The sequence below is a fragment of the Candidozyma pseudohaemuli genome, assembly GCF_003013735.1.
Source record: "Candidozyma pseudohaemuli strain B12108 chromosome Unknown scaffold00009, whole genome shotgun sequence".
NCBI classification, from domain to species: Eukaryota; Fungi; Ascomycota; class Pichiomycetes; order Serinales; family Metschnikowiaceae; genus Candidozyma; species Candidozyma pseudohaemuli.
Genome location: NW_020194443.1, coordinates 53,295 through 74,433, shown reverse-complemented (window position 1 = coordinate 74,433; position 21,139 = coordinate 53,295). Strand labels below are relative to the sequence as shown.

The following is a 21,139-nucleotide window of genomic DNA, read 5'->3' as shown; positions in this document are numbered from 1 at the left end:
TCATACAATTGACCTTTTCGGTTTCAAGTTCCAAAAAGTGAAAGGCAAGTCAGTGCAACGATAGCGAAGGATATCAATTTATATATTATATAATGTGGCTCTCACTCAGCAAATCTAGAAGGGAATGCAGAAACGAATATAGGTTTAATTATGTGAACTATGTTCTATGATGATCACACTATATATATATATATATATATATATTCATATATTTAATGATACATTCGTAAAACAACAGTGTCAGATGAAGTCGATTGGATCGCCATGGGGAGAGCAGGAATCCGACCTCATTGCAAGCGCGCATCGAAGGTGTGCAAGTTTTGAGAAACATGTTACTGACGAATGAAACTAGAAATACCTATAAGTTACAAATCGAAGCCAATGTCATAGCAGAAAGATTAAGAAAAATCGTCGAAAGCAAGCTTGCTATTGAAAACTCAACAAACACACATCCCGACTGCTTAGTTCCCATTGGCTCGTCACACTTCATCAAAGCAAGTAAGTCCGATTCTCTACGAATGCTCGAGAACTTCCAACGGAGACTAGTGAAGAAGTTAGCTCATCACCAGCATTATGCAGAATTGAAAACAAGCTCTGATATCCCTGCTGATGCCGCTCATCACGACACCGAGGCACATGCAGTTGAGATATTGGAGGAGCTTGATGATAATGGTGACATCATACGTGCAACTTTGAATGGCAAGAGCATCGAAGAGCTCCACGATTCCCGTCCTTCAAGTCTTAATGCCCACTCTCTCCGAGATTCACAAACAAGCAGACAGATAAAACGTGAAAGGAACGGAGGAAAGGACTCAACCCATATTCCAGGCCAATTTGACTCCAGTAATTCCAATATTATAGAGTTTGAGGTGCTAGCGCAAGAACTATCTGATAACCAAGCCAATGAGGGTGATGCAGACGCTTCCGATTACGACGAATATATTCTAAATGGGCCTAAGGATCTAGAGGAAGAGTCCAATGTTTCTGACGACAATGACAGTGATGATTCGTACGCGGACAACGTGCTCTTTGGGAATGGAATGTCCCTAATTCCAGCTCACGGCTCAATCGAAAAAAGACTAAAGGAGGAGCTCCGAAAGCTTGGTCTGGCTAAAAAGACAAGCTCGCCAAAAGGTGAAAAAACAGTGAGGTTTGATGATACCCTCCATATCAAAACAATAGCAGAGGAAGTTGATGAAAACCGCGGTAAAATACTGAGATTCAGGAGGGAGAACTCGGGGCGTTCAAGCGATGACGCTCACAGGTTCTCAAATCCTGATAGTGTGGTGAAGGAAGAAATAGTGGAAAGGCCAACTGAGAGACCATTTCTCAAAGATCAGATTGAGATGTACGATAGTGCTTTGACGCACGAGAATCAATCATTCCTAGCGAACAATACTGAAAATGAGATGTTAAAGCTTGTGCAAGGATATTACAATGCTCTTTATAACACAGAAGAGTGTCCCTCGGGTCCAATTATCGATAACGTGACCGATCTCTGTTCTCTTGAGGGCAGCGAATTGGGGGACAAAATGCTGGACTCAAACTCCGAGACGGAAAATGTCGCTCGCAAGTCAGATATCGCTCAAGGGTCAACGAAGGTGATAGAAGACAAGGTGATCGAAAGACTGGATACCGTTCTGGGTGACCCTGAAAGCTTTTTTACATCGGAGATTGAGAATGACTATATGTTGTTGAAAAAGAGGATGGCGTTGAAGGAGCGATCGACCGACGAGTCCGAAGTTGTCGAAGAGCCGAGGAAATATGCACAAAGCCGTTTTGCGAGATCAATGCGACATTCGAAGAGTGGGTAGGCGTGCCTTTTCCCCAATTCTAGTAGAGATAAAGATAATTTGATGAGCTTGATGTTGAAGAGGAGGCCAGAAATTGATTTACCGATGAGTTTGATCGCTAAGTTTTAGTTCTACCTTGGTCGAATTCGAATCACAAGAAATGGGTGTCTTAACCGCTCCGAGAAAATTCAACAGTCTCCGGTGATTTATACAGGTTGCATTTATCCGGTCCGAATCCGTGGAAGAGTTCATTCATGAGAATCCTAGGAAAATTCTCATCACTTCTTTACTCACAGTCGCAATATAATAGTTCGCCCATATCAATGCCACAAATAGAGATTCCGACCCCTCGCATCGTCATAGCGAAATTTTGTTGGCTTACCCAAAACTCCTGCCCGCGCATCTTGTTGTTCACCACCTGCATATGCCAACGCCAGACCCCTCGGTCTCGCTTAGGGCGATGTATTTAACTGCACACATTCCTTGCTCATATTCTATTTAGAAGCACTTGACTAGAGAAAGTTAAAGTTCGCAAGAGCCATAAGCAATATAAATTCACATGTCGTCGATATTAAAGCAGCGTGTTCGGTATGCTCCGTACCTACAAAAGTTGCGTAAACCGGAGGAATGCATCGAATTGTTCAAGCACGGCCAATACTTGGGTTGGTCTGGTTTTACTGGAGTGGGTGCGCCGAAGGTGATACCTGCGGCGTTAGTGAACCATGTTGAGAAGAATAGTTTGCAAGGAAAGCTTGCTTTCAATCTTTTTGTTGGCGCGTCCGCTGGCCCTGAAGAGTCTAGATGGGCAGATAATTCCATGATTTTACGCAGATCCCCTCATCAAGTAGGGAAACCAATTGCAAAGGCGATCAATGAAGGCAGAACCAAGTTCTTTGATAAGCACTTGTCGATGTTTCCTCAAGATTTAACCTACGGGTTCTATACGAAGGAGAAGAGCAATGATCTTCTTGACTTCACTATAATCGAAGCAACTGCCATCAAGGAGGATGGCTCTATTGTACCCGGTCCCGCGGTTGGTGCCTCCCCAGAGATGTTGTCTGTGTCCGACAAGATCATAATTGAAGTGAATACAAAGACTCCGTCTTTCGAGGGAATTCATGATATAGATTTGCCATTGAACCCACCCTTCAGGCCACCTTACCCTCACGTTACCGCTGACTACAGAGTGGGTCGCACTTCTATTCCAGTTGACCCCTCTAGAGTCGTTGCCATTGTGGAGTCGACTACGAGAGACAAAGTCCCACCAAACACCCCCTCGGACGCTTCTTCACAACAGATCGGAGCTCACCTTATTGAGTTTTTTGAGCACGAAGTGAAAATGGGGAGGCTTCCAAAAAACCTTTTACCATTACAATCTGGTATCGGAAACATTGCAAACGCTGTCGTGGAAGGATTGGCAGAGTCCAATTTCAAGAACCTCTCTGTCTGGACAGAAGTTTTGCAAGATTCATTTTTAGATTTTTTCGCGTCCGGAAGCTTAGATTTTGCAACCGCAACCTCTATTCGCTTGACTGAGGCAGGATTCGAGAGATTTGACAAACATTGGGATGAGTTCTCAAAGAAATTATGTTTGAGGTCACAAGTGGTTTCCAACTCGCCCGAAATCATCAGGCGACTCGGAGTCATCGCCATGAATACACCAGTGGAAGTGGATATGTATGCACACGCGAACTCTACAAATGTGATGGGATCAAGAATGCTTAATGGTCTCGGAGGTTCTGCCGACTTTTTGAGAAATGCTAAACTTTCGATCATGCATACCCCGTCCGCAAGACCGTCGAAGACAGATTCTACCGGAGTCTCATGCATTGTTCCATTTGCTACTCATGTTGATCAGACGGAGCATGATCTCGATGTGATTGTGACGGAACAAGGTCTAGCCGACCTTAGAGGTATGTGCCCTAGGGAAAGGGCAGTGGAAATTATCGAAAAGTGCTCTCATCCTGACTATAAAGACCAGCTCAGAGACTATTTCGATAGGGCATGTTTCTATGCCGAGAAGGCCAAATGTTTGCACGAGCCACACATTTTACAAAATGCATTCAAGATGCATTTGAATTTGCAAGCAAATGGTACTATGAAATTAGATTCCTGGGATTAGTTACTGGATCTCAGATATCAGTTCTTATAGATAGCCTATGACACAAATAAATTTGGCAGGCAACTCGCGAGAATAAGCGCGCACGTGACGTAGTTCTTTCTAGAAGATTTTACTGTCCAAGTCAGTTAGACTCGCAAAGGCATTTGGTCACCAGGGATGTTATTCAGTACGAATTTAAGGAGGTTTTGCTTACAAGCGACAAAGCTTTCACCTCACTATGGAATCAAGAGCTTTCATTCCAGTGCAGCTAGATGTATCAGCTTTGATCCCTACAAAGTCCTAGGGGTAGAGAAGTCTGCAAGCTCATCTGATATCAAGAAAGCCTATTATCAACTTGTGAAAAAGTATCATCCCGATGTGAACAAAGATAAAGATTCAGAAAAGCGGTTTCACAAGATCCAAGAGTCTTACGAGCTCCTCAGCAATAAGGAAAAGCGTTCACAATATGATCAATTCGGTGCAGCTGGGTTTGATGCAAATGGTAATGCCAATCCTTTCGGGGGTAATCCTTTTGCATCACATTCGGGTAACCCATTTGGTGGTGGGCAAGGTAATCCGTTTGGGGGAATGGGTTTTGATTTCGAAGATCTCTTCAAGCAAGCATTTACCGGCAGTGGAAATGCTCGAGGCTCCGGTGGTCAAAGCCCTTTTGTAACGAGGCATGTTGGCGACAACATTGAAGTCCTTAAGTCAATTTCGTTTCGAGAATCTATTTTCGGGACTAAAATCAACTTGAATTATAAAGCAGTTGATTCTTGTGTCAGCTGCTCAGGCTCAGGACTCAAAACGGGCAAGAAGAAAACGACTTGTACCAGCTGCCATGGCACAGGTCAAACGACCCACATAATAGGTGGATTTCATATGGCATCTACATGCTCAAAATGCGCCGGCTCTGGAGTTGTAATCAATAAAGCAGATGAGTGTTCGAGCTGCAATGGCGCAGGTGTGAAAGAGGTTCCGAAATCGAAACTGGTGGATTTGCCATGTGGTATAGCAGATGGTTCTCGATTACGGATCCCAGGTGGCGGTGACGCCCCATTCGCATCCAAAGATCCCTACAGCCAAATCGTTCATGGCGATCTCATAGTTCGCGTACATGTTAAGAGAGACCCCGTTTTCGCCAGAGAAAATAACGACATCACAATAACGCGTGAAATTCCAATGACCACAGCTGCCTTAGGAGGAGAGATTATCGTACCCACAATCGATGGTCAAAATGTAAAATTAAAAGTCAGATCAGGCGTGCAATCAGGAAGAAAGCTTACCGTCCCACAAAAAGGTGTTCCAATTAACAGAAACATGGAAAATAGAGGAGATATGGTGATCAATCTCAATGTCAAAACACCTGTACCGACAACACCATTGCAAAAAGCCTTGCTCGAAGCTTTGGCGGACTCTTTCGCAGAGAAGACCGCTGAGAGCGCGACGCCAGAGAGTTCTCATGACCAACCTAACTTCGGTGCACTGAAAGAATCTACAGACGAGTTAGCTCACACATCTAAATTGGAAAGCATTAAGAATATCCTAGGGAAGTTCTTCAACTTTAAGGACGAGAAGCCTTAGAACATCTTGTATATAGCTGCTACAGAGAAATATAGAGGCACTCAATAAAAAGCTCGCTATTTTTTTTGATTGAGAAGTTGACAGACTTCTTCAGCTAAAGAGGTTGTCTTGACTCTCACCAAATATATCAGGAAGCTACCATCCTGATTCGCTGATGGGACCTTGATGTTCGTTCCAGTCGTCACGTAATTGACTTCAGATAACAAAAGCGCATTAAGAATAACTCTCGAACTGCCCTCGGAGCGTACTAAAATTCGACATCTCTTCTCCGATTGAAGCACTTTTAACTCACCTACACCAACGTTGGTGTAAGGTTCTTGCTTATTGTGGGTGTTGAGAAGAAAGACCTTGCTTTTACAAGCGAACAACAATGATTCCTCTTCCTCGCCCGTAATAACGCTGTCAACCTTCTGCGTCAATTTCGTTACAGGCTCAAAAACTGGACTATTACCTCCTGAGGGCTCTTCATAGGAGTCATCATCATTTGCTTTTTGTGAGGTCGAGGTATTAAGTACATCACCAGTAGACTGAAGGTTTTGTGACGGCCCTTCCGATGTTGTTGAAGGTTTATTGTGGCTGTCTAGTTTGAATATAGGATCGCTGATCGTCTTATTGAATGTAAATGCTGGACCCTCACCGTTGGAACTATTATTGGAAATAGTATCATGGAGTTTGAATTTCGAATTGTGGAATAATGTTGCAGTTGATGCTTTTTGGGGAAGCTTCGGAATTGAGTTACTTGAGCCTGACAGCGCTTGCTGACGGTCTGACGTGAGACTATTTTGCATCGCAAGACTTTTGTGGTACTCCACATACTTCAATGCAATAGGTGTGAGGTCCAAAGCATCCGCATCGACCGCTTCTTGAATCGATTGCTTGAACTGTTGATTTAATGCCAAAACTTTAGCAGTCTTGGTTGCATGCAAACTATTTGGTGGTTTTTGAAATTGAAAGTTTCTTCCACGAGGTTTCAAGATTTTTCTCTGAGCTAGCACATCTTCAGATGCCAAAGATGGGGCTTCAATCACCTCGGCTTCATCTAAAGCTGTGTCTTTTGCAAGCTGTTCTTCGGCCACTCGTTTCACCATTAGCTGGAATCTATTCGTGACATTGGATGGATGGTTGCGCGCTTTGAATAGGGCTATAGCCCTACTATCACGAGCGATCATCTAGGTTTGGGATCCACTAGATTTCACGTGACTAGGTGCGAAGTCCACCTCTTGCAAAAAATCTTCTCTTCGAATTCTCCTTCTCTCCTAGAACTGCAACAACAGTAGAAAGGTATGTGAATCAAGATCGAAAGTGTGAACCACTCTGTCCTCCTCGAAGCAACCAGGACTTTGACGAACTATACTAACAAAAAAGATGGCCCCAAAGATCCAACAAACTAAGGCCGCCAAGGCTGCTGCTGCTTTGGCTGGTGGTAAGAAAGGTAAGAAGAAGTGGAACAAGGGTAAGGTCAAGGACAAGGCTCAGCACGTTGTCATCTTGGACCAAGAGAAGTACGACAGAATCATGAAGGAAGTCCCCGGCTTCAAGTTCGTGTCTGTCTCCGTTTTGGTTGACAGATTGAAGATTGGTGGCTCCTTGGCCAGAATTGCCTTGAGACATTTGGAGGACGACGGTGTCATCAAGCCCGTTTCCAAGCACTCTAAGCAAGCTATCTACACTCGTGCCTAATGACTTCAATCGATTTAATAAATTCGTTGTAAATTTGAGAACTGCACACCCATACGTAGCGTAGGCGTCCAACCCCAATTCTCCGCGTAGATAAAATCTCGTGGTAAGAACTCTTTTGGCGAACAGTACTGGAGGAGCCATAGATGTTGCTTTCATTTACACGAACTATCCAGAAGCGGTCGTTTGTCTCTTTTCCATCGTCGCTCAACCCTATACATACATATCGCTTGTCGAGGCGTGTCACCATTCATAAGAGCGTGATTTTTGATGTTGTTTCCGATGTTACAAATTACAAAACATTCATACCGTTTGTGAATGATTCCTTCGTTCAAGATCTTGACCCAACGACCAAATTGCCTAATAAGGCTGGTTTTTCTATTGGATGGCATGATTATGATGAGCATATGGTATGCGATGTTGACTGCCGCAAAGACGAGCGTGTCTTCTCCAGAGTTCTTTCGTCATTGGTATTTGACCACCTCGAGAATGAATGGACCTTCACCTCAGTAAAACCTGATTGTGGACAATTACCGATAACTCAAGTGAACCTTCATCTACAATACCGCTTTAAAAATCCGCTTCTAAATTCATTATCATCAATATTCCAATCTCAGGTGAGCCAAATCATGATAGATTCTTTCCTCAAACAAGCAATTGCAATGCAAGAGAAAGCACGCCGATCATAAACGTTGATCTCAAAGCTCCCTGGGAACTAGCAGATGCGAGCCAACGACATATTCCCGCAATTTGTGACTAGGTGTGCAAACAGGTGGAGACTGACCGGAGCCATGATGTTTCGTGAAAGAAAGACATCTTTTTCTTCTCGGGAAATTGCCTTTAGCCGATATATCGGGCGAAACATTCGTAAAGATCCCTGTTGTTTCATCTGCTCTTTGCTTTAATCCAGCTTGGTTCCCATAATATCTCATATCGACAGGAGACATGTAGGTTGCTTTAACTAATGTCTTGTTTATCCAAGGTTCATCAAAGCACAAGGGCTTTATACACTTGATGCAATTTTTCAAAAATCTTCGTTCACTTTCAGAACTTTCGGGAATGACAAAGGGTTTTTCGTTCAAATCGGCCTCCTCTATATCTGAAGATTTCTTCAATGGCGCTGCTTGTAGTGGATCGTACGTTGGAATATCAATGCGATCACCAACATCCATGTCACCGTCGACCTCGTCATCTTCGTCATCCTCATCTTCATCATCTTCGTCTGAGCGGTGGAGATCGCTCAAGTTACTAATATCTTCGTTTCCATCGTCCAAAGGCTGTGCCAGCTTGTCTGAGATGCTTGTTTCATTACTGTCCTCATTCGCAGCTGCCTCCTTAGCATCTGAGCTGCCCTGAGAGGATAGGCGGTTTGTTGTAGCACTAAAACCCCGTTCGATAGGATTGCTGGGACTGATACGCTGCTTGACATGGAAAAACGTGCTTCGAAACCCGCTTGTAGTGCTTGGCATCGAGCTAGATCTCATCCGCCTATTGCGTTGAAGGCTGTGATTTGATGCGTTACTTAGCGAGCAACTCTGTCCTCTCCGCCGACGAGGAACGGTTCTGTATTTTGGCGCTTCCCTTTCCAGGATGTCTGCAGCAACATCCTGGCCAACGGAGAGACCGAGATGCCATTCGATTAAATCCCGTGTCAGAAAGAAGTGTAAGAGTAACTGTTCGTTCTCTAGACGAAGTCTAAGAACATTCGGCTTTTTAGAGTAGTCGCTCGCTAGCCCCACCTTCGCATGTAAAAGGCTGTAAGATCTGAGAAGGCGCAGCTGGAAATCTGGCTTTGCGAATTTTGAAGCAGAACCTTGAGCTTCGTCCTTACCCCGTGTCTTTGCTAAGATGCCTAGCTGAACACAGAGAGAGAAAAAAGATATGTCTTTCGGCGTCGTGAATTGTGACGTTAAAAGGTCTTTGTGAAGAACTTTTGGTTCGCAATTTTGCTCCTCTAAACGGCAAAAGCTCATGATGTAAGACTCAAGATGTGAGGGAATGCGATATATGTTTACCTGCGTTGAGTTAAGCTCTATGATCACGTTCTTCCACGATCGACTAGACGCTGGTTGGAACGGGGATACCCACTCAATCTTGCGAGCAACGATTCCAATTTTGTAGGCCGCAGGTGTGTAAGATGGTAAGTCATCAGAGGGATGAGCGTTATCCAGTACTGGAAATCTAGGACAGCCTCCTGGTGGCAAGGTGTGATACTGAGGTGGGAACACGGGAGTAGGTTCCACAATCTGCAAATATTGTTCCTGACACAGATAATCTGGCTGTTGTGCTAATGGGTCAAATGAATGATGCCGATTATGGCTAAGAGATGCAGTTGACTCGTGTGTGGAATGCGTCGTGGGCGTAGTAAGCGGCACACTATTAGCATCATCGAGAGTAGCTGTTGAGAGTAAACTTGTCAAATCAAGCTCACTCTCCAGAGACTCCGACTCCAGAAACTTTGAGGCAGATACTGGACCCGCGTTATGAACCTCATGGTCTTCTTTCCAAAGAACCGACTCCTGCTGTCCGCAACTTAGACTAGGGAGGTTCGGGACTCGAATCATCGTTGATGTATCTCTCTATGAATTAAAAAAAGACGCTTATTTCTGAAAAGCTGAAATTTGAAAAGAGTCGTATTGCTCAGAAAGAACAAACTGAGGAGCAAATATGAAGCTTTAGGCGCAGTTCTCCTCGTGAAAGCTGATCTGAGACAGTTGCTTGCCTTATTCCACAAGAAAAGAACAGTCTCACTTATCGATAAATAGTGGTGAGTTTCCAGAGAGGATAGTGACCAAGTCTTAAAGGAGCAATAGAACGAGGAAGGTAGGTGTCGCGATCAGGTGCTACATAAGACGACTTCTATCGGGCTGTGGATCGATCGGAACCACCGTGATCATATAATGCAGGAACTCATAGAATAGGAGATAAACTTTCCCTCGCAGACCCGTACATACACCTTTGCGCCGATAAGCCGAGTGATTGTTGCTCATTGTTTTTTGTGAAGCCTTGCTATTCATACTGAATTGTTTTTATGAGATAACCAGTTACAGCATCGTGCTTACTTTTATTGGCAAAGGTTGAAATGCTTCGGAGCTTAAGGGGCCCGAGCCGTAAGTCGTGTTATGCTTAATGGCTCACTTCGCTTATGGTTTTATGAAGGACCCAGTGGTCTGACTGCAAGAATTGAAACCTCGGCAGCGATGCTGGCATGGAATGTCACGCGCTCCATTACCACTTCTCTTACCAATATGATCTCAACTGCCCACTTGTAACCATCTATTATGGCCTAGTTTTTGACTCGACGGCAAAAAGAAAAAAAAAAAAATAGAAGTTTGTCGCCAGGAACAAAAACTACTGCCAAGTTCAACAAAGGAGAGCCATGGAAGTAGAAAATCAGAGCTATCATTTGCATACTGCACATAAAAAACCAACTTCCATTATCCGATACCCGCTCCCGAAAAACCGTTTATGTGATGCGTTTAATATTGAAAACGGCACGTAGAATTAATCTAGTGCGATGAGCGACGACTTGAATACCCATGTTCGACGCGCTGTGTCAATATGGAGCCAATTAAGCGAGCCCAATCGATTGGAGAAGTTGCTCGAGGTCTTACGTTCTTTGATTGCGATTACTGCGGAGGAATCGACCGGTGAATTAAAGCTTTCCTTGCATGACAGGAATACCATTCATGATATCTTGAAAGCGGAGTGTGATACAGAAGATGAATCTAGGTGCATCATGCTCTTGAGGGTACAAAGAGGTTTGGTGATATTCTTGAGAAATATACTGATCAACTCGTCCGTCGATGCTTATATGACATTGGAGTGTTTCTGTTTGCATTGGAATAGGATTCTGCTGTATCAAACGCAAACCCTACAGTGTTGGGGTAGCAAAACTCTCAATTCATATATGGAATTATTAGCAAACTTGCTGAACAATGATCTCGATTTTGAAGGCATCAACGATTATACGGAAACATTTCTCGCCTTGAACGCAACTCACAAAGCTTGGAGGTCCTCCGAATTCCTTCATCCTTTTACAATTTTTCTTAAAAATTGGAGTGCAGAAGCTGATTTCAGCATGCACATAATGGCAATGGCAGACACTTCATTGCTAGATATGTTGATCGAGAAAACAAACCATCTTCAGAAGAAATCAAAGCTTTCGATTTTTGATGAGAATTTCATTCACATTATGTTGGCCATCATTTCTCACGATAGTTTTGTGGAATTTTCACTCAATTATCAGAAGACCCATACCGTTGAGTCGTTTACCGCTTTCATTAAAGCTTGCCAACTCGTTCTCACTTCGGACTCCAATTTGAGTCCAACGATTTTTAAATATTTGAAGTGGACTAGAAGCATGTTATTGCTTGTGACGGAAGAGACAATAAGGATCCTCGATGCCGCCACAGCGATCGGGACAATAGAGGCTATTAATAATCAAACCACCTCAGTCCTCGACATTATGTCTCACATTCTTCAATCAGCTGCTGCAGTAGATCATAAAGATGAGATTGTTGAAACGTTAGGAAGACTTCTCAAGGAGACGCACCAGAAGTGCGCCGTCAAATCGCTTCGAAATGAGTCCAGTTCGAGGCGAGAAGGTGTCGTTTATCCAAACGTCAAGTCACTTTGCATGGAGAACATTGGATACCTTTGTTTCAAAGATCCGAGGGTGCAAAATAAATTGCGAGAGTCACACATTCTTGAAATAATCTTGTCAAACTGCATTATTGACGACTATAATCCTTTTTTGAAGGAATATTCCATCGTTTGCATCAAATATGCGTTGGAGAATAACCAGAGTAATCAGGAATTAATCGCCAGATTAGAGGCCAAGCAAGTTGTGGATGATTCTATTTTAGAGAAGACTGGATATAGAGCGGTCATCGAAAATGGGGAGATAAAACTTCAAAGTGGAGAAAACCATGTGTCCAAAATCACTCGCCCAACTTCTCCACTATAATCTCCTTGACTTTTTCAACGGACGCCTCGTCGACTAATGAGATGCGCTTTTTCTTCGTCGATAAAGCCTTAAGTTCGGTAGGGAGAACATCTCTCTCAAAAGAATAGCCTTCAACAGCCAGTAAAGCTTTGTCGACAACCTCAGCAAATTTAGCCGGATGAGCCGTAGCCAAAGATATATAGTTAGCGTTTCTTTCGGGGTCTTTCGCGGCAAATGAAAGTGAAGTCCTGACACCAATAGCGGAATGAGGATCCAACACGTATTTTGACGGATGAGCATCGTAGATATTTTTGATTGTCTCAATTGTTTCTTCGTCGCTCACTCGATTGGAGTCAAAATCGCTTCTCGCTTGTTCCACCACAGAGGCGTCGGCTGTGAATGATCCATCTGACTTCAATTGTGACATCCAAGAGTTGAGAATCCTTCCTGCTTCCTTGTCATCTTGCTTTGTGAGATTTTGGCGGATGTAGTACCACAACAATCTCTCAAAATTCGAGGAGATGAGAATATCCATGGCCGGGGAATACGTGGCTTTCACCTCACCGCTCCTTTCATACCTGCCATGCTTCAAGAATCTGTCCAAAATGTCATTCTCGTTCGTGGCAATTATCAACTTGTCGACAGGTAATCCCATTGACTTGGCATAAAATCCCGCGAGAATATCACCGAAATTTCCAGATGGGACAACAAATCGAACTTTCTTCCCGTCAGAACTGCCAACCAATTTCATGAGTTGGAAATACGAGTAAAAGTAATATGTCATCTGGGCCAAAATACGAGCCCAATTGATAGAATTCACAGCACCAACACTGTACTTCTTGTCGAAATCTCTGTCGCCAAATATCTGTTTGACAATGTCTTGACAGTCATCGAAGGTACCTTTCACTGAAAGTGTATGTACATTCAGATCCTCCACTGTCGTCATTTGCTCTTCCTGAATTGGTGAAACACGACCTGTAGGGTACAATATGAACACAGACACATTTTTCTTGCCACGCAAACCGTAGATGGCAGCAGAACCAGTGTCACCAGATGTTGCACCTACCACTGTGATTCTCTGTTTTTTGGTCTCTTCAGACACCAGCTTATTGCGTTTCTCCAAAAAGTATTCAAAAAGATTTCCCACAAATTGTAAAGCCACATCCTTAAAAGCGTATGTGGGACCGTGAAATAATTCTAAAAGAAAGATCTGCTTATCAGCATCCAATGTTTTGAGTGGGGTGACCTCTGGTTCCCTAAATGTCGAGTAGGACTTTTCAATCAAAATACTGAGGTCATTATCTGGGATGTCGGTGGTCGAAATGTATAATCTCATAATTTTAAAAGCCAACTGTTGAAAATCGAGATTCTTCCAGTCTTCAATAAAACCTTTGTCTAAGGTCGGAATTGAGGATGGGACAAAGAGACCACCGTCATGGGCCAAACCCGTCATGACAACATCCTCAAACGATAAGGATTCCTCCAGAGCGGAACGTGTTGATCTGTAAGAAGCAGAGCTCATATCGAAAGTAAAGAGAAAGTCCCGCGGCACTATTTCACGAATTTTGATAAACGATATTTTTTCATCAAGTATGTTGAGTCACCGGCACGTGATTGAAGACCTGATAACAAGTCAATATACAGGATTATTGAATCGACTTTAGATTCACGAAATGATGAAACAGAGATCTATTTCAATTTTTTTGAACTGAATGAGCCTAACTGCGCCGCTTCCTATAGTGGAGTACATTGTCCCGGGTCCAGGAACGATTTCATGCTCGTTGTGTACTGTATACCGAGTGAGCTATCGCCATAAATGTGAGCTGAAAATTTATCCCGGATGCATACAATCCCGGCTTCAATGGTGACATGGTGTTCTACAACTCGTCTCAAATGAGTTATGGTAGGCCCTTGATTCGCCGGTTTCTTCGAAGGTCGCATTATAACTCCCTTTCTAACGGTGTGAAAAGTTATCACCAACTGGGCACAGCTATTGATGTATCTAACCAGTATAGCAGGAGTACACGATCCTCAGGCATTGAGAGCATCATGTCATCCATTGACTCTGATAATGTGAAAGCTATGTTTGGATATGGTTCTGGTGTTATGCCCCAAGACGGCTACGGTGATTCAAAACCGCAGGTGGATGTGATCATAATCGCCGAAAACACCAAAGAGTTCCATAAAGCAAACTTGGCTAGATTCCCCAGTCATTATTCAGCCATTAAAGCTTTGGGGATAGATTCGATTCAAAAGGTCCAAAATTGGGGTGCGGGGGTATATTTCAACCCGTATGTCTCGATGTCTACTGGCAATGGAAGTGAGCGTATGGTTAAGTATGGGGTAATCTCTTATGAGAACGCAAAAAAGGACATCTGTGAATGGTCATCCATGTACATTGCTGGTAGACTCCAGAAGCCGGTAAGGCATTATAAAATAGACGACTCCTTGTTAGCGGCTAATCAATTCAATTTGAGCAGCGCCTTCAATTTAGCCCTCTTGCTTTCAGATACGCCTCACAGGAAGAAGTCTCTTCTGCATCTTGATCTTTTCCATTCTATTGTACTGTTGTCATACATGGGTGATCCGAGAATGCTTATAGGCGGAGAGAATCCCAACAAAGCGAAAAATATTGTCACGAAACAAAAATCCGAAATCAGGAGTCTTTATCACCCTTTCATACGAAATGCCCTCAAGAGAAATGTGCTACGTCAAGTTGAGGAATCCAATTTTAATTTGCTTTTAAGTACTCATTCGAAGGCGGAGCTATTGAGTGAACTTCCCCATCAATTCAAAAAACGCCTTTTTGAAATATTCACATCATACCGAGATCGTCTTCGATGCGAGGTGTCCGGAAATTTTACGAATGGCCAAAATGATGAGCTACTAGAATTAATCGCTAATGATAACCATTTAATTCCTTTGCTAGTGAAAACTGTTCGAAAAACTATATGTGAGCCAGCTCTTAAACAGTCAATTAAAGGCTTGGCCACAGCTGGGTTACTCAAATCTGGGAAATATGCCTGGGAAAAGAAGATCAAAAGTTGGAAGTGATGATAATAGTGAAAGCTTAGATCTGGATAGCCCCTATTAAATCGAGTTCTGAAGCGTCTTTTAACGTTCGGCTACATGACAAATTGTTTATCTAGCGCATGAAGTGACATCCGATCATCTGAATTGTAGTTAATGGGCAATCTCACTAGTGGTAGGGGTATGGTGTTGGAAGTGAAGCTATTGGGATCTTGGGCTGGTATTCGTGTTTCTTTTAGGCATTTGGGGTTATGTTTGCTATCTAATCCTGGAAATAAAGCGACCTTTGGGAGGTTGTGATAGATGCTGGGGTCTGTGAAAGCATTTGAAGTGTTTGACGAGGTTGTCACCAGTGTCATGTTGTCACGATCTCTATCGATCAACGGATTTTGAGGCAAAGCTGTATTCGGAGAGTCGACATGATGAGACTGTTCTACTGGCTGCACTGAATGCTGATTAGCCAATGTGATTTCAAAAGCAGCAGCGTTTGAACGTGAGTTTTGTGTGTTCTGGACCCAAGGGCCATGTCGTGGGGATTGAGAACATCGTGTTCCACCCTGATTGTGTTTCGCCTCGTCAGTGGTTACTTGTAGCATATTAGGGGATGTGTATAGGTATCTCTGGTTACGATCTGTCAAATATGGACTCTTACAGAAGCTGGGAGTCCCGATATTCGTCCGGCTGTCAATAATGTCACTCAGATAGATCTCGGGATGAAGGGAAAGCATGGAAAGCGATGGATCGTTAGAGGGTGTTAGATCAACTAGGTACCCGTCCATGCGCCTCAGGGGACTGTAGTATGCTATAAGATGCAACTTAGTATTCTGCTTAGTTGTGAGTGAGAATATCTGCTTTATGAGACCATTGTCCTTGGCATTTCTCGATTCGTCAAGCTCATGGTAAGTCAAAAAAGGACTTTTCACTTTTGAAGCCAGCCATATTTTTCCATCAGTCCATCTTTTCATTCCACATTCGTTCTCATTCCAGACATACACAGCGCCTGCGCAAATTTGCTGTCTTTCTTCACTGTTAAGTCTTCTTTTCACACATGGTAATATCAGACATCGGGTCCCTTCGAGAACGAGTAAAGCATCTTGTAGATTTAGAATCAGTCCAAAATATGTTCTTTGGACAGATGTGGGGGCATTTTTTGACGCGAGCATTTCGATGGAATTAAGCCGTTTGGAAGGTTTTAATTCACTTTCAGTGAATATATCATTCAAGCATTCAGAAGGAGCGTGGGGTTACAAAAAAATTTAAAGAGGTAGCGAAGTCGTGTATATTTATTCATCGTCAAGTGTAGCTAAGTTCTGTTCTTGAGGTTGTAGGACAGACAATACTACGCCCATGCAGCTGGATGCTGCAAAACAGTTTACGCATCGCACAAGCCGCATGCGACATCTATTATACCGCATTTTCAAGACTGGTCAATCATTTCATACTTTCAAATCGAATCTGTGGTTTGGCTTGTAGCTTGGCACTTATGAAAGGAGCGTTTCAACAAACTTTAAAAAGCCAAGTTGCGAGTCTTCACGAAACCCCCTAAATGACCGTTAGTATTACCTTTAGCGAACAAATGATTCGGAGGCTTTACATCTACTCCCATCTGTTAGTATAGCTAGCATCACAGTATGTGATTTCTGTGTGGTCTTGGATTCAAGGCAACGCATGCGCTGTACAGGGACATATGTCTCTGTGCTTCACTTTGCAACCACGTATTTAAGTCATACTGTTGTAAGAGTCAATTTTTGCGAAATGTCCAATTTCGATCTCGCCAATTCACCCTGCACCCCGTGGTGACTGAAGCACATTAAACATGAGGTAGTCGAATACCCCCGGACAAATAGAAAGTCAGGGACCGCGGAATTGTTGGCCGCTTCTGCAGAGTAAAAAGAAGGTGCTGCGACTAGATCTTTCAACTGAGAAATGCTATTGTACGAGACTTTTATATGCGAGTGCAAATTCGCGCATGTAGGTTGTCAGGTAACGACATGCTGGTGGGAAGAATATACAGTACGGAAATAATTTGCATACTGCTTATCGTCCGGGGCAACGCCTCTAGTTAATTACAAGATCAGCAAAACTCTGGCAAGAGGCTCTCTTATTGAAATTCTCTTTATATCACTATTCAGTTGTTTGCCTTGAGAAATTGCAGTCTGTCAGAATTGTCATACCAAGAATATAAACCGAAAACTGACTATATCAATCATCACTTTGAAAAGAATCTTTTTACATCAACCGCCTGAGCTAGAGCGCGGTTTCAAAGAGGGGCTTTTTTAAATTGTAGAAGCGGGGTTGCTTATTTGTTCAAGTTTGATACACAATTCCAAGGATTAGTCTATTTGGCGAATGATTGAATAGTACCAACTAGAAGCAGTTATCATCAGCGAAGTGATTCTAAAATTATCAAAGGACATCGTTCAATGGCGTTATTGGACAACATTTCTGAGCCTTTTGCCTATGGCATAAATCACAATAACAATTGGACATGTTTTATTTTCTTAATTTTTTCTTCTCCTCACACAGTTTGAGCATCTGCTGCTTTATGAGAATTAATCAGTTGTGACTGCATACAAGTCTACCTTAATACGGCCGGGTATACTCGGACATCGACAACAAGAAGTACAATTCAAAATGCCCCCTAGAGCACAGCATAGAGACCCTGCAAGTGACGCTGAATCCAAATCTATCCCCACTTCGAGATCCGCTAACAAGGCCCGGAATGCCGTCGCAGTGGCGGCTCAACAGGAGCTTCTATCGAAGCATATTCATTCAAACGGCCCACATGATAAACCTCGGATTGATGTGTTGGATTTCAATACATTTGATGATACTACCCTTGAAAGATACAATCGGAAGTTAGGTATCGAGTGCCCTGCAATCCAAAAGATCGACGAGGATATCCTACGGTCTGATATTGGCAAGAAAACATATACTGCGAGAAATTCGAGTCAGACTATGAGTATTTCGAAACCAGAAATGGCCTCCTTTTGTCAGAAGCATTTCATCAATAGCCCTTGCCGAGAAAATGAGATTATTTCCAATTTTTTGTACAAAGTTAAGAATGATGATAAAGAATTCAAACTCACGTTCTAACACAGTTTCGACGTCAGAGATATCCGCTTTCTATTCTGAATATGTTGTCATACTACTAATGGGGATGACTTTCTTTCAATCCTCCAATCGTCCAGGATCAAATTCATGCGGGCTCTATTCCAATTGTTTCGATGTATCTGTGTGTCTGTGTCTGTGTCCGTGTGTGACACGTCTCTTGTATTATTGAGACAGGCATCAGGAAACCATATTATGCTTTGCAATGATTTTTTGCTTCCTACTTTATATTGGAGTTCTCATAGTTGAATATCGTTCAATATATAAGTTCGATGATGAAATCGCTGAAATGGTCAGCGTTTCCAACGTGTAGCGCTTTAATTGCCCAAAATTTGAATATGGTTTACTAATTCGTTTGTTCAACTGGTGGATAGTGCTTGTACGCTAGAAGGTTCATCCGATTAGGATGGAATTGCGGCGCGTAACTGAGAACGCGCTTGTAGTGTTTCACACCAAGATTAACTGAGAATCGCAAACGAACACTATGAATTCTACTACGTTAGCAATTCACTGGCACGATGAAAACCAGCCGGTTTATAGTGCTGATTGCCAGCTGAGGAGAGATGGCCAGCCAGCGAGATTAGCGACTGGGGGTGGTGACAACAATGTTCGAATTTGGAAAGTTCAACACCCTGATGATCCTACAAATGTCCATGAGACAACCGTTAATTATCTATCAACATTGAGGAAACATACCCAGGCTGTTAACGCCACGCGTTTCGACCAAACTGGGGATTATTTGGCAACAGCAGGTGACGACGGACTACTCATCATCTGGATACTAGCTAATGAGGTGATACAAGATTTTGGTAATCAAGACGATGAACTCAAAGAGAGCTGGATTGTGAAAAAGGTATTTCATACCAATTCGGAGGTATATGATATCAGCTGGTCGCCAGACTCCAAGTTCATCGCCGCAGGTTCTACAGATAATTCGATACGAATCTTCGATTGCCAATCGGGAGAGAAGGTACTTGATTGGAAAGGTCATGGGCACTATGTGCAAGGCATATCATGGGATCCTCAAGGTGAGTTTTTGGCAACTCAAAGTGCTGATCGATCTCTTCGTGTATATCGACTAGTGGCAGACAAAAATTCTCGCTCTGCAGACCACCGGAACGAATCTCGAAAGACCTCCCCCTTCACTGCATCACTTGTTCTCAGCCTAAGTCGTTCAGAAGTGCCGGCAATTAGTTCTCTGCCGAGTTTGTTGGTAAGGCAGCTGCAGAGTGATGTCAAGTCGGTTTCACAAGGGACTCAACAAGAGACTCAGGCAAATGCGCCGGAAGCGCCACTATCAGCTAATGGTAATACTCAAAGTGCTTATGAGGGAAAGATCGCCAATTTATACCACCCTGAATCGCTACAATCCTTTTTCCGGCGACTTGCATTTTCAACCGATGGAAGTCTCCTTCTCAGTCCTCTGGGGTTATTAAAAGAAGGATCTCGTGAAGAAGAGGACCCCGAAATGGTTTACCACACAGTCTATGTCCATACTCGCGCAGGTTTGTCTAATCCACCAGTGTGCTATCTTTCGGGCTTCGATAAACCCGCTATAGCAGTGCGATTTAGTCCAATCTTGTACAAATTAGACTTAGACGCTTCAAAATGTGTGTTTGACCTACCACACAAAATGTTATTCGCTGTTGCGACGCAAAATTCTGTGATCGTTTACGACACTGAGCATTTCAAACCCCTTGGTCTTCTGAAAAACCTACATTATTCAACCATAACTGATATTACCTGGTCTGCAGATGGTAAAAGCATAATCATCACTTCTGCTGAAGGTTTTTGTTCCATAATGCTACTATCTGATGGAATTCTTGGTACCCCGTTGCAAATTCAAGAAAAGAAGAATGACGAAGACACAAATGGCCAAAAGTCTCGATCTGCTTTGGTTGAGAATAATACTGACGAGAGGCCCACAATTGATGAAATCCTGACAATTGAGCCAACAGACAATAATGCTGCCTTAGTTTCTGGCCAATCTTGTGTTGAGGCAAGAGAATCAGACAGCACGACTAATCAACCTTGCACGCCAAGTCATACAAGCCTCTTGTCACAATTTGTGGAGCCACCGATTGATGGGCTGTACGAAGATAGGCGGCAAAGTCTGTCACTGCTGAACCAGACACCCGACACCGAATGCAAGAGAAGACGGATACAGCCTACACAAATTTCCACGATTTGAGTTCTCTTTAATGAACATACATGCAATTAACTCTTGTCTAGAAGTTCACCCTCAGAAACCTCGTTTCCCAAAGTCTGCTTCATTCTGCGTCTCGCACGCAAGATCATCTGCTCTCGTCTCTTTTGCAAAATATCTAATCTTTCCTGCTTGTCCTTTCCCCATCTTCCAGGCGACTCGGCCTCTTCCTCGCCGACGGGATGATCGTCCTCAACGACGGCGTACTTTTCAAGCAATGTTCGGGACTGATCGACGGATGTAACTTTCAGCTTATCAGTGTTCGCCTCTCTCTCTGGCGGTGACTCTCCAGGAGGATAAGGCAAGGATCCGCTCTCCATATATTGTTCAACAGTAGCTTCCACTGATCCTGTTCGTTCTAAGCTATGAACGATTTGAGATCTGCTAAGCTGTGGACCAATTGCCTGAACAACTTCAATCATGGAATCAGTGACAGCTCGTGTCAGTCTTCTTGGATTACGCGACTCTTCATTCTCACGAGAGTCGGGTTCAGGAAGGTTGAACTCACCCGCAACAGAATGAGGAATAGGAGCGATAAGCCAGCGCAAAAAGGTAAATGCTATCACAAGGGTGACGATGAAGAAAATGGTAGAGTTATCCATCTTGGTGTTCACCGAAGATCTTTGCGAACCGGTGTCTTTATTCAAAGGACGAACGGTATTGAGCATGTACAGGTCACACAGTTGTGC

At 43.3% G+C, this 21,139-nt stretch overlaps 7 protein-coding genes across 7 annotated transcripts; 3 read left to right on the top strand and 4 right to left on the bottom strand.

Moving 5' to 3' along the window:
* Nucleotides 1–329: 329 nt before the first annotated feature.
* C7M61_003456 (acetyl-CoA hydrolase) lies at nucleotides 330–5,478 on the top strand (the record flags this gene model as incomplete). Its single annotated transcript, XM_024858795.1, has 3 exons — nucleotides 330–1,742; nucleotides 2,404–3,886; nucleotides 4,199–5,478. 3 exons carry the CDS (start codon nucleotides 330–332, stop codon nucleotides 5,476–5,478), a joined length of 4,176 nt encoding a protein of 1,391 aa, XP_024712882.1.
* Nucleotides 5,479–5,534: 56 nt separating this feature from the next.
* C7M61_003455 (nucleoporin) lies at nucleotides 5,535–6,566 on the bottom strand (the record flags this gene model as incomplete). Its single annotated transcript, XM_024858794.1, has 1 exon — nucleotides 5,535–6,566. One exon carries the CDS (start codon nucleotides 6,564–6,566, stop codon nucleotides 5,535–5,537), a length of 1,032 nt encoding a protein of 343 aa, XP_024712881.1.
* Nucleotides 6,567–6,843: 277 nt separating this feature from the next.
* Nucleotides 6,844–7,158, top strand: RPS25B (40S ribosomal protein eS25; the record flags this gene model as incomplete). The annotated part of the gene is made up of 1 exon (XM_024858793.1): nucleotides 6,844–7,158. One exon carries the CDS (start codon nucleotides 6,844–6,846, stop codon nucleotides 7,156–7,158), a length of 315 nt encoding a protein of 104 aa, XP_024712880.1.
* Nucleotides 7,159–7,853: 695 nt separating this feature from the next.
* On the bottom strand, nucleotides 7,854–9,719 carry C7M61_003453 (uncharacterized protein; the record flags this gene model as incomplete). Its single annotated transcript, XM_024858792.1, has 2 exons — nucleotides 7,854–8,607; nucleotides 8,830–9,719. 2 exons carry the CDS (start codon nucleotides 9,717–9,719, stop codon nucleotides 7,854–7,856), a joined length of 1,644 nt encoding a protein of 547 aa, XP_024712879.1.
* A 2,379-nt stretch (nucleotides 9,720–12,098) lies between these two features.
* THR4 (threonine synthase) lies at nucleotides 12,099–13,625 on the bottom strand (the record flags this gene model as incomplete). The annotated part of the gene is made up of 1 exon (XM_024858791.1): nucleotides 12,099–13,625. One exon carries the CDS (start codon nucleotides 13,623–13,625, stop codon nucleotides 12,099–12,101), a length of 1,527 nt encoding a protein of 508 aa, XP_024712878.1.
* Nucleotides 13,626–17,767: 4,142 nt separating this feature from the next.
* Nucleotides 17,768–18,229, top strand: C7M61_003451 (uncharacterized protein; the record flags this gene model as incomplete). Its single annotated transcript, XM_024858790.1, has 1 exon — nucleotides 17,768–18,229. The coding sequence occupies one exon, from the start codon at nucleotides 17,768–17,770 to the stop codon at nucleotides 18,227–18,229; it is 462 nt and encodes a 153-aa protein (XP_024712877.1).
* A 2,232-nt stretch (nucleotides 18,230–20,461) lies between these two features.
* C7M61_003450 (uncharacterized protein) lies at nucleotides 20,462–21,118 on the bottom strand (the record flags this gene model as incomplete). The annotated part of the gene is made up of 1 exon (XM_024858789.1): nucleotides 20,462–21,118. One exon carries the CDS (start codon nucleotides 21,116–21,118, stop codon nucleotides 20,462–20,464), a length of 657 nt encoding a protein of 218 aa, XP_024712876.1.
* Between the last annotated feature and the right edge of the window lie 21 nt (nucleotides 21,119–21,139).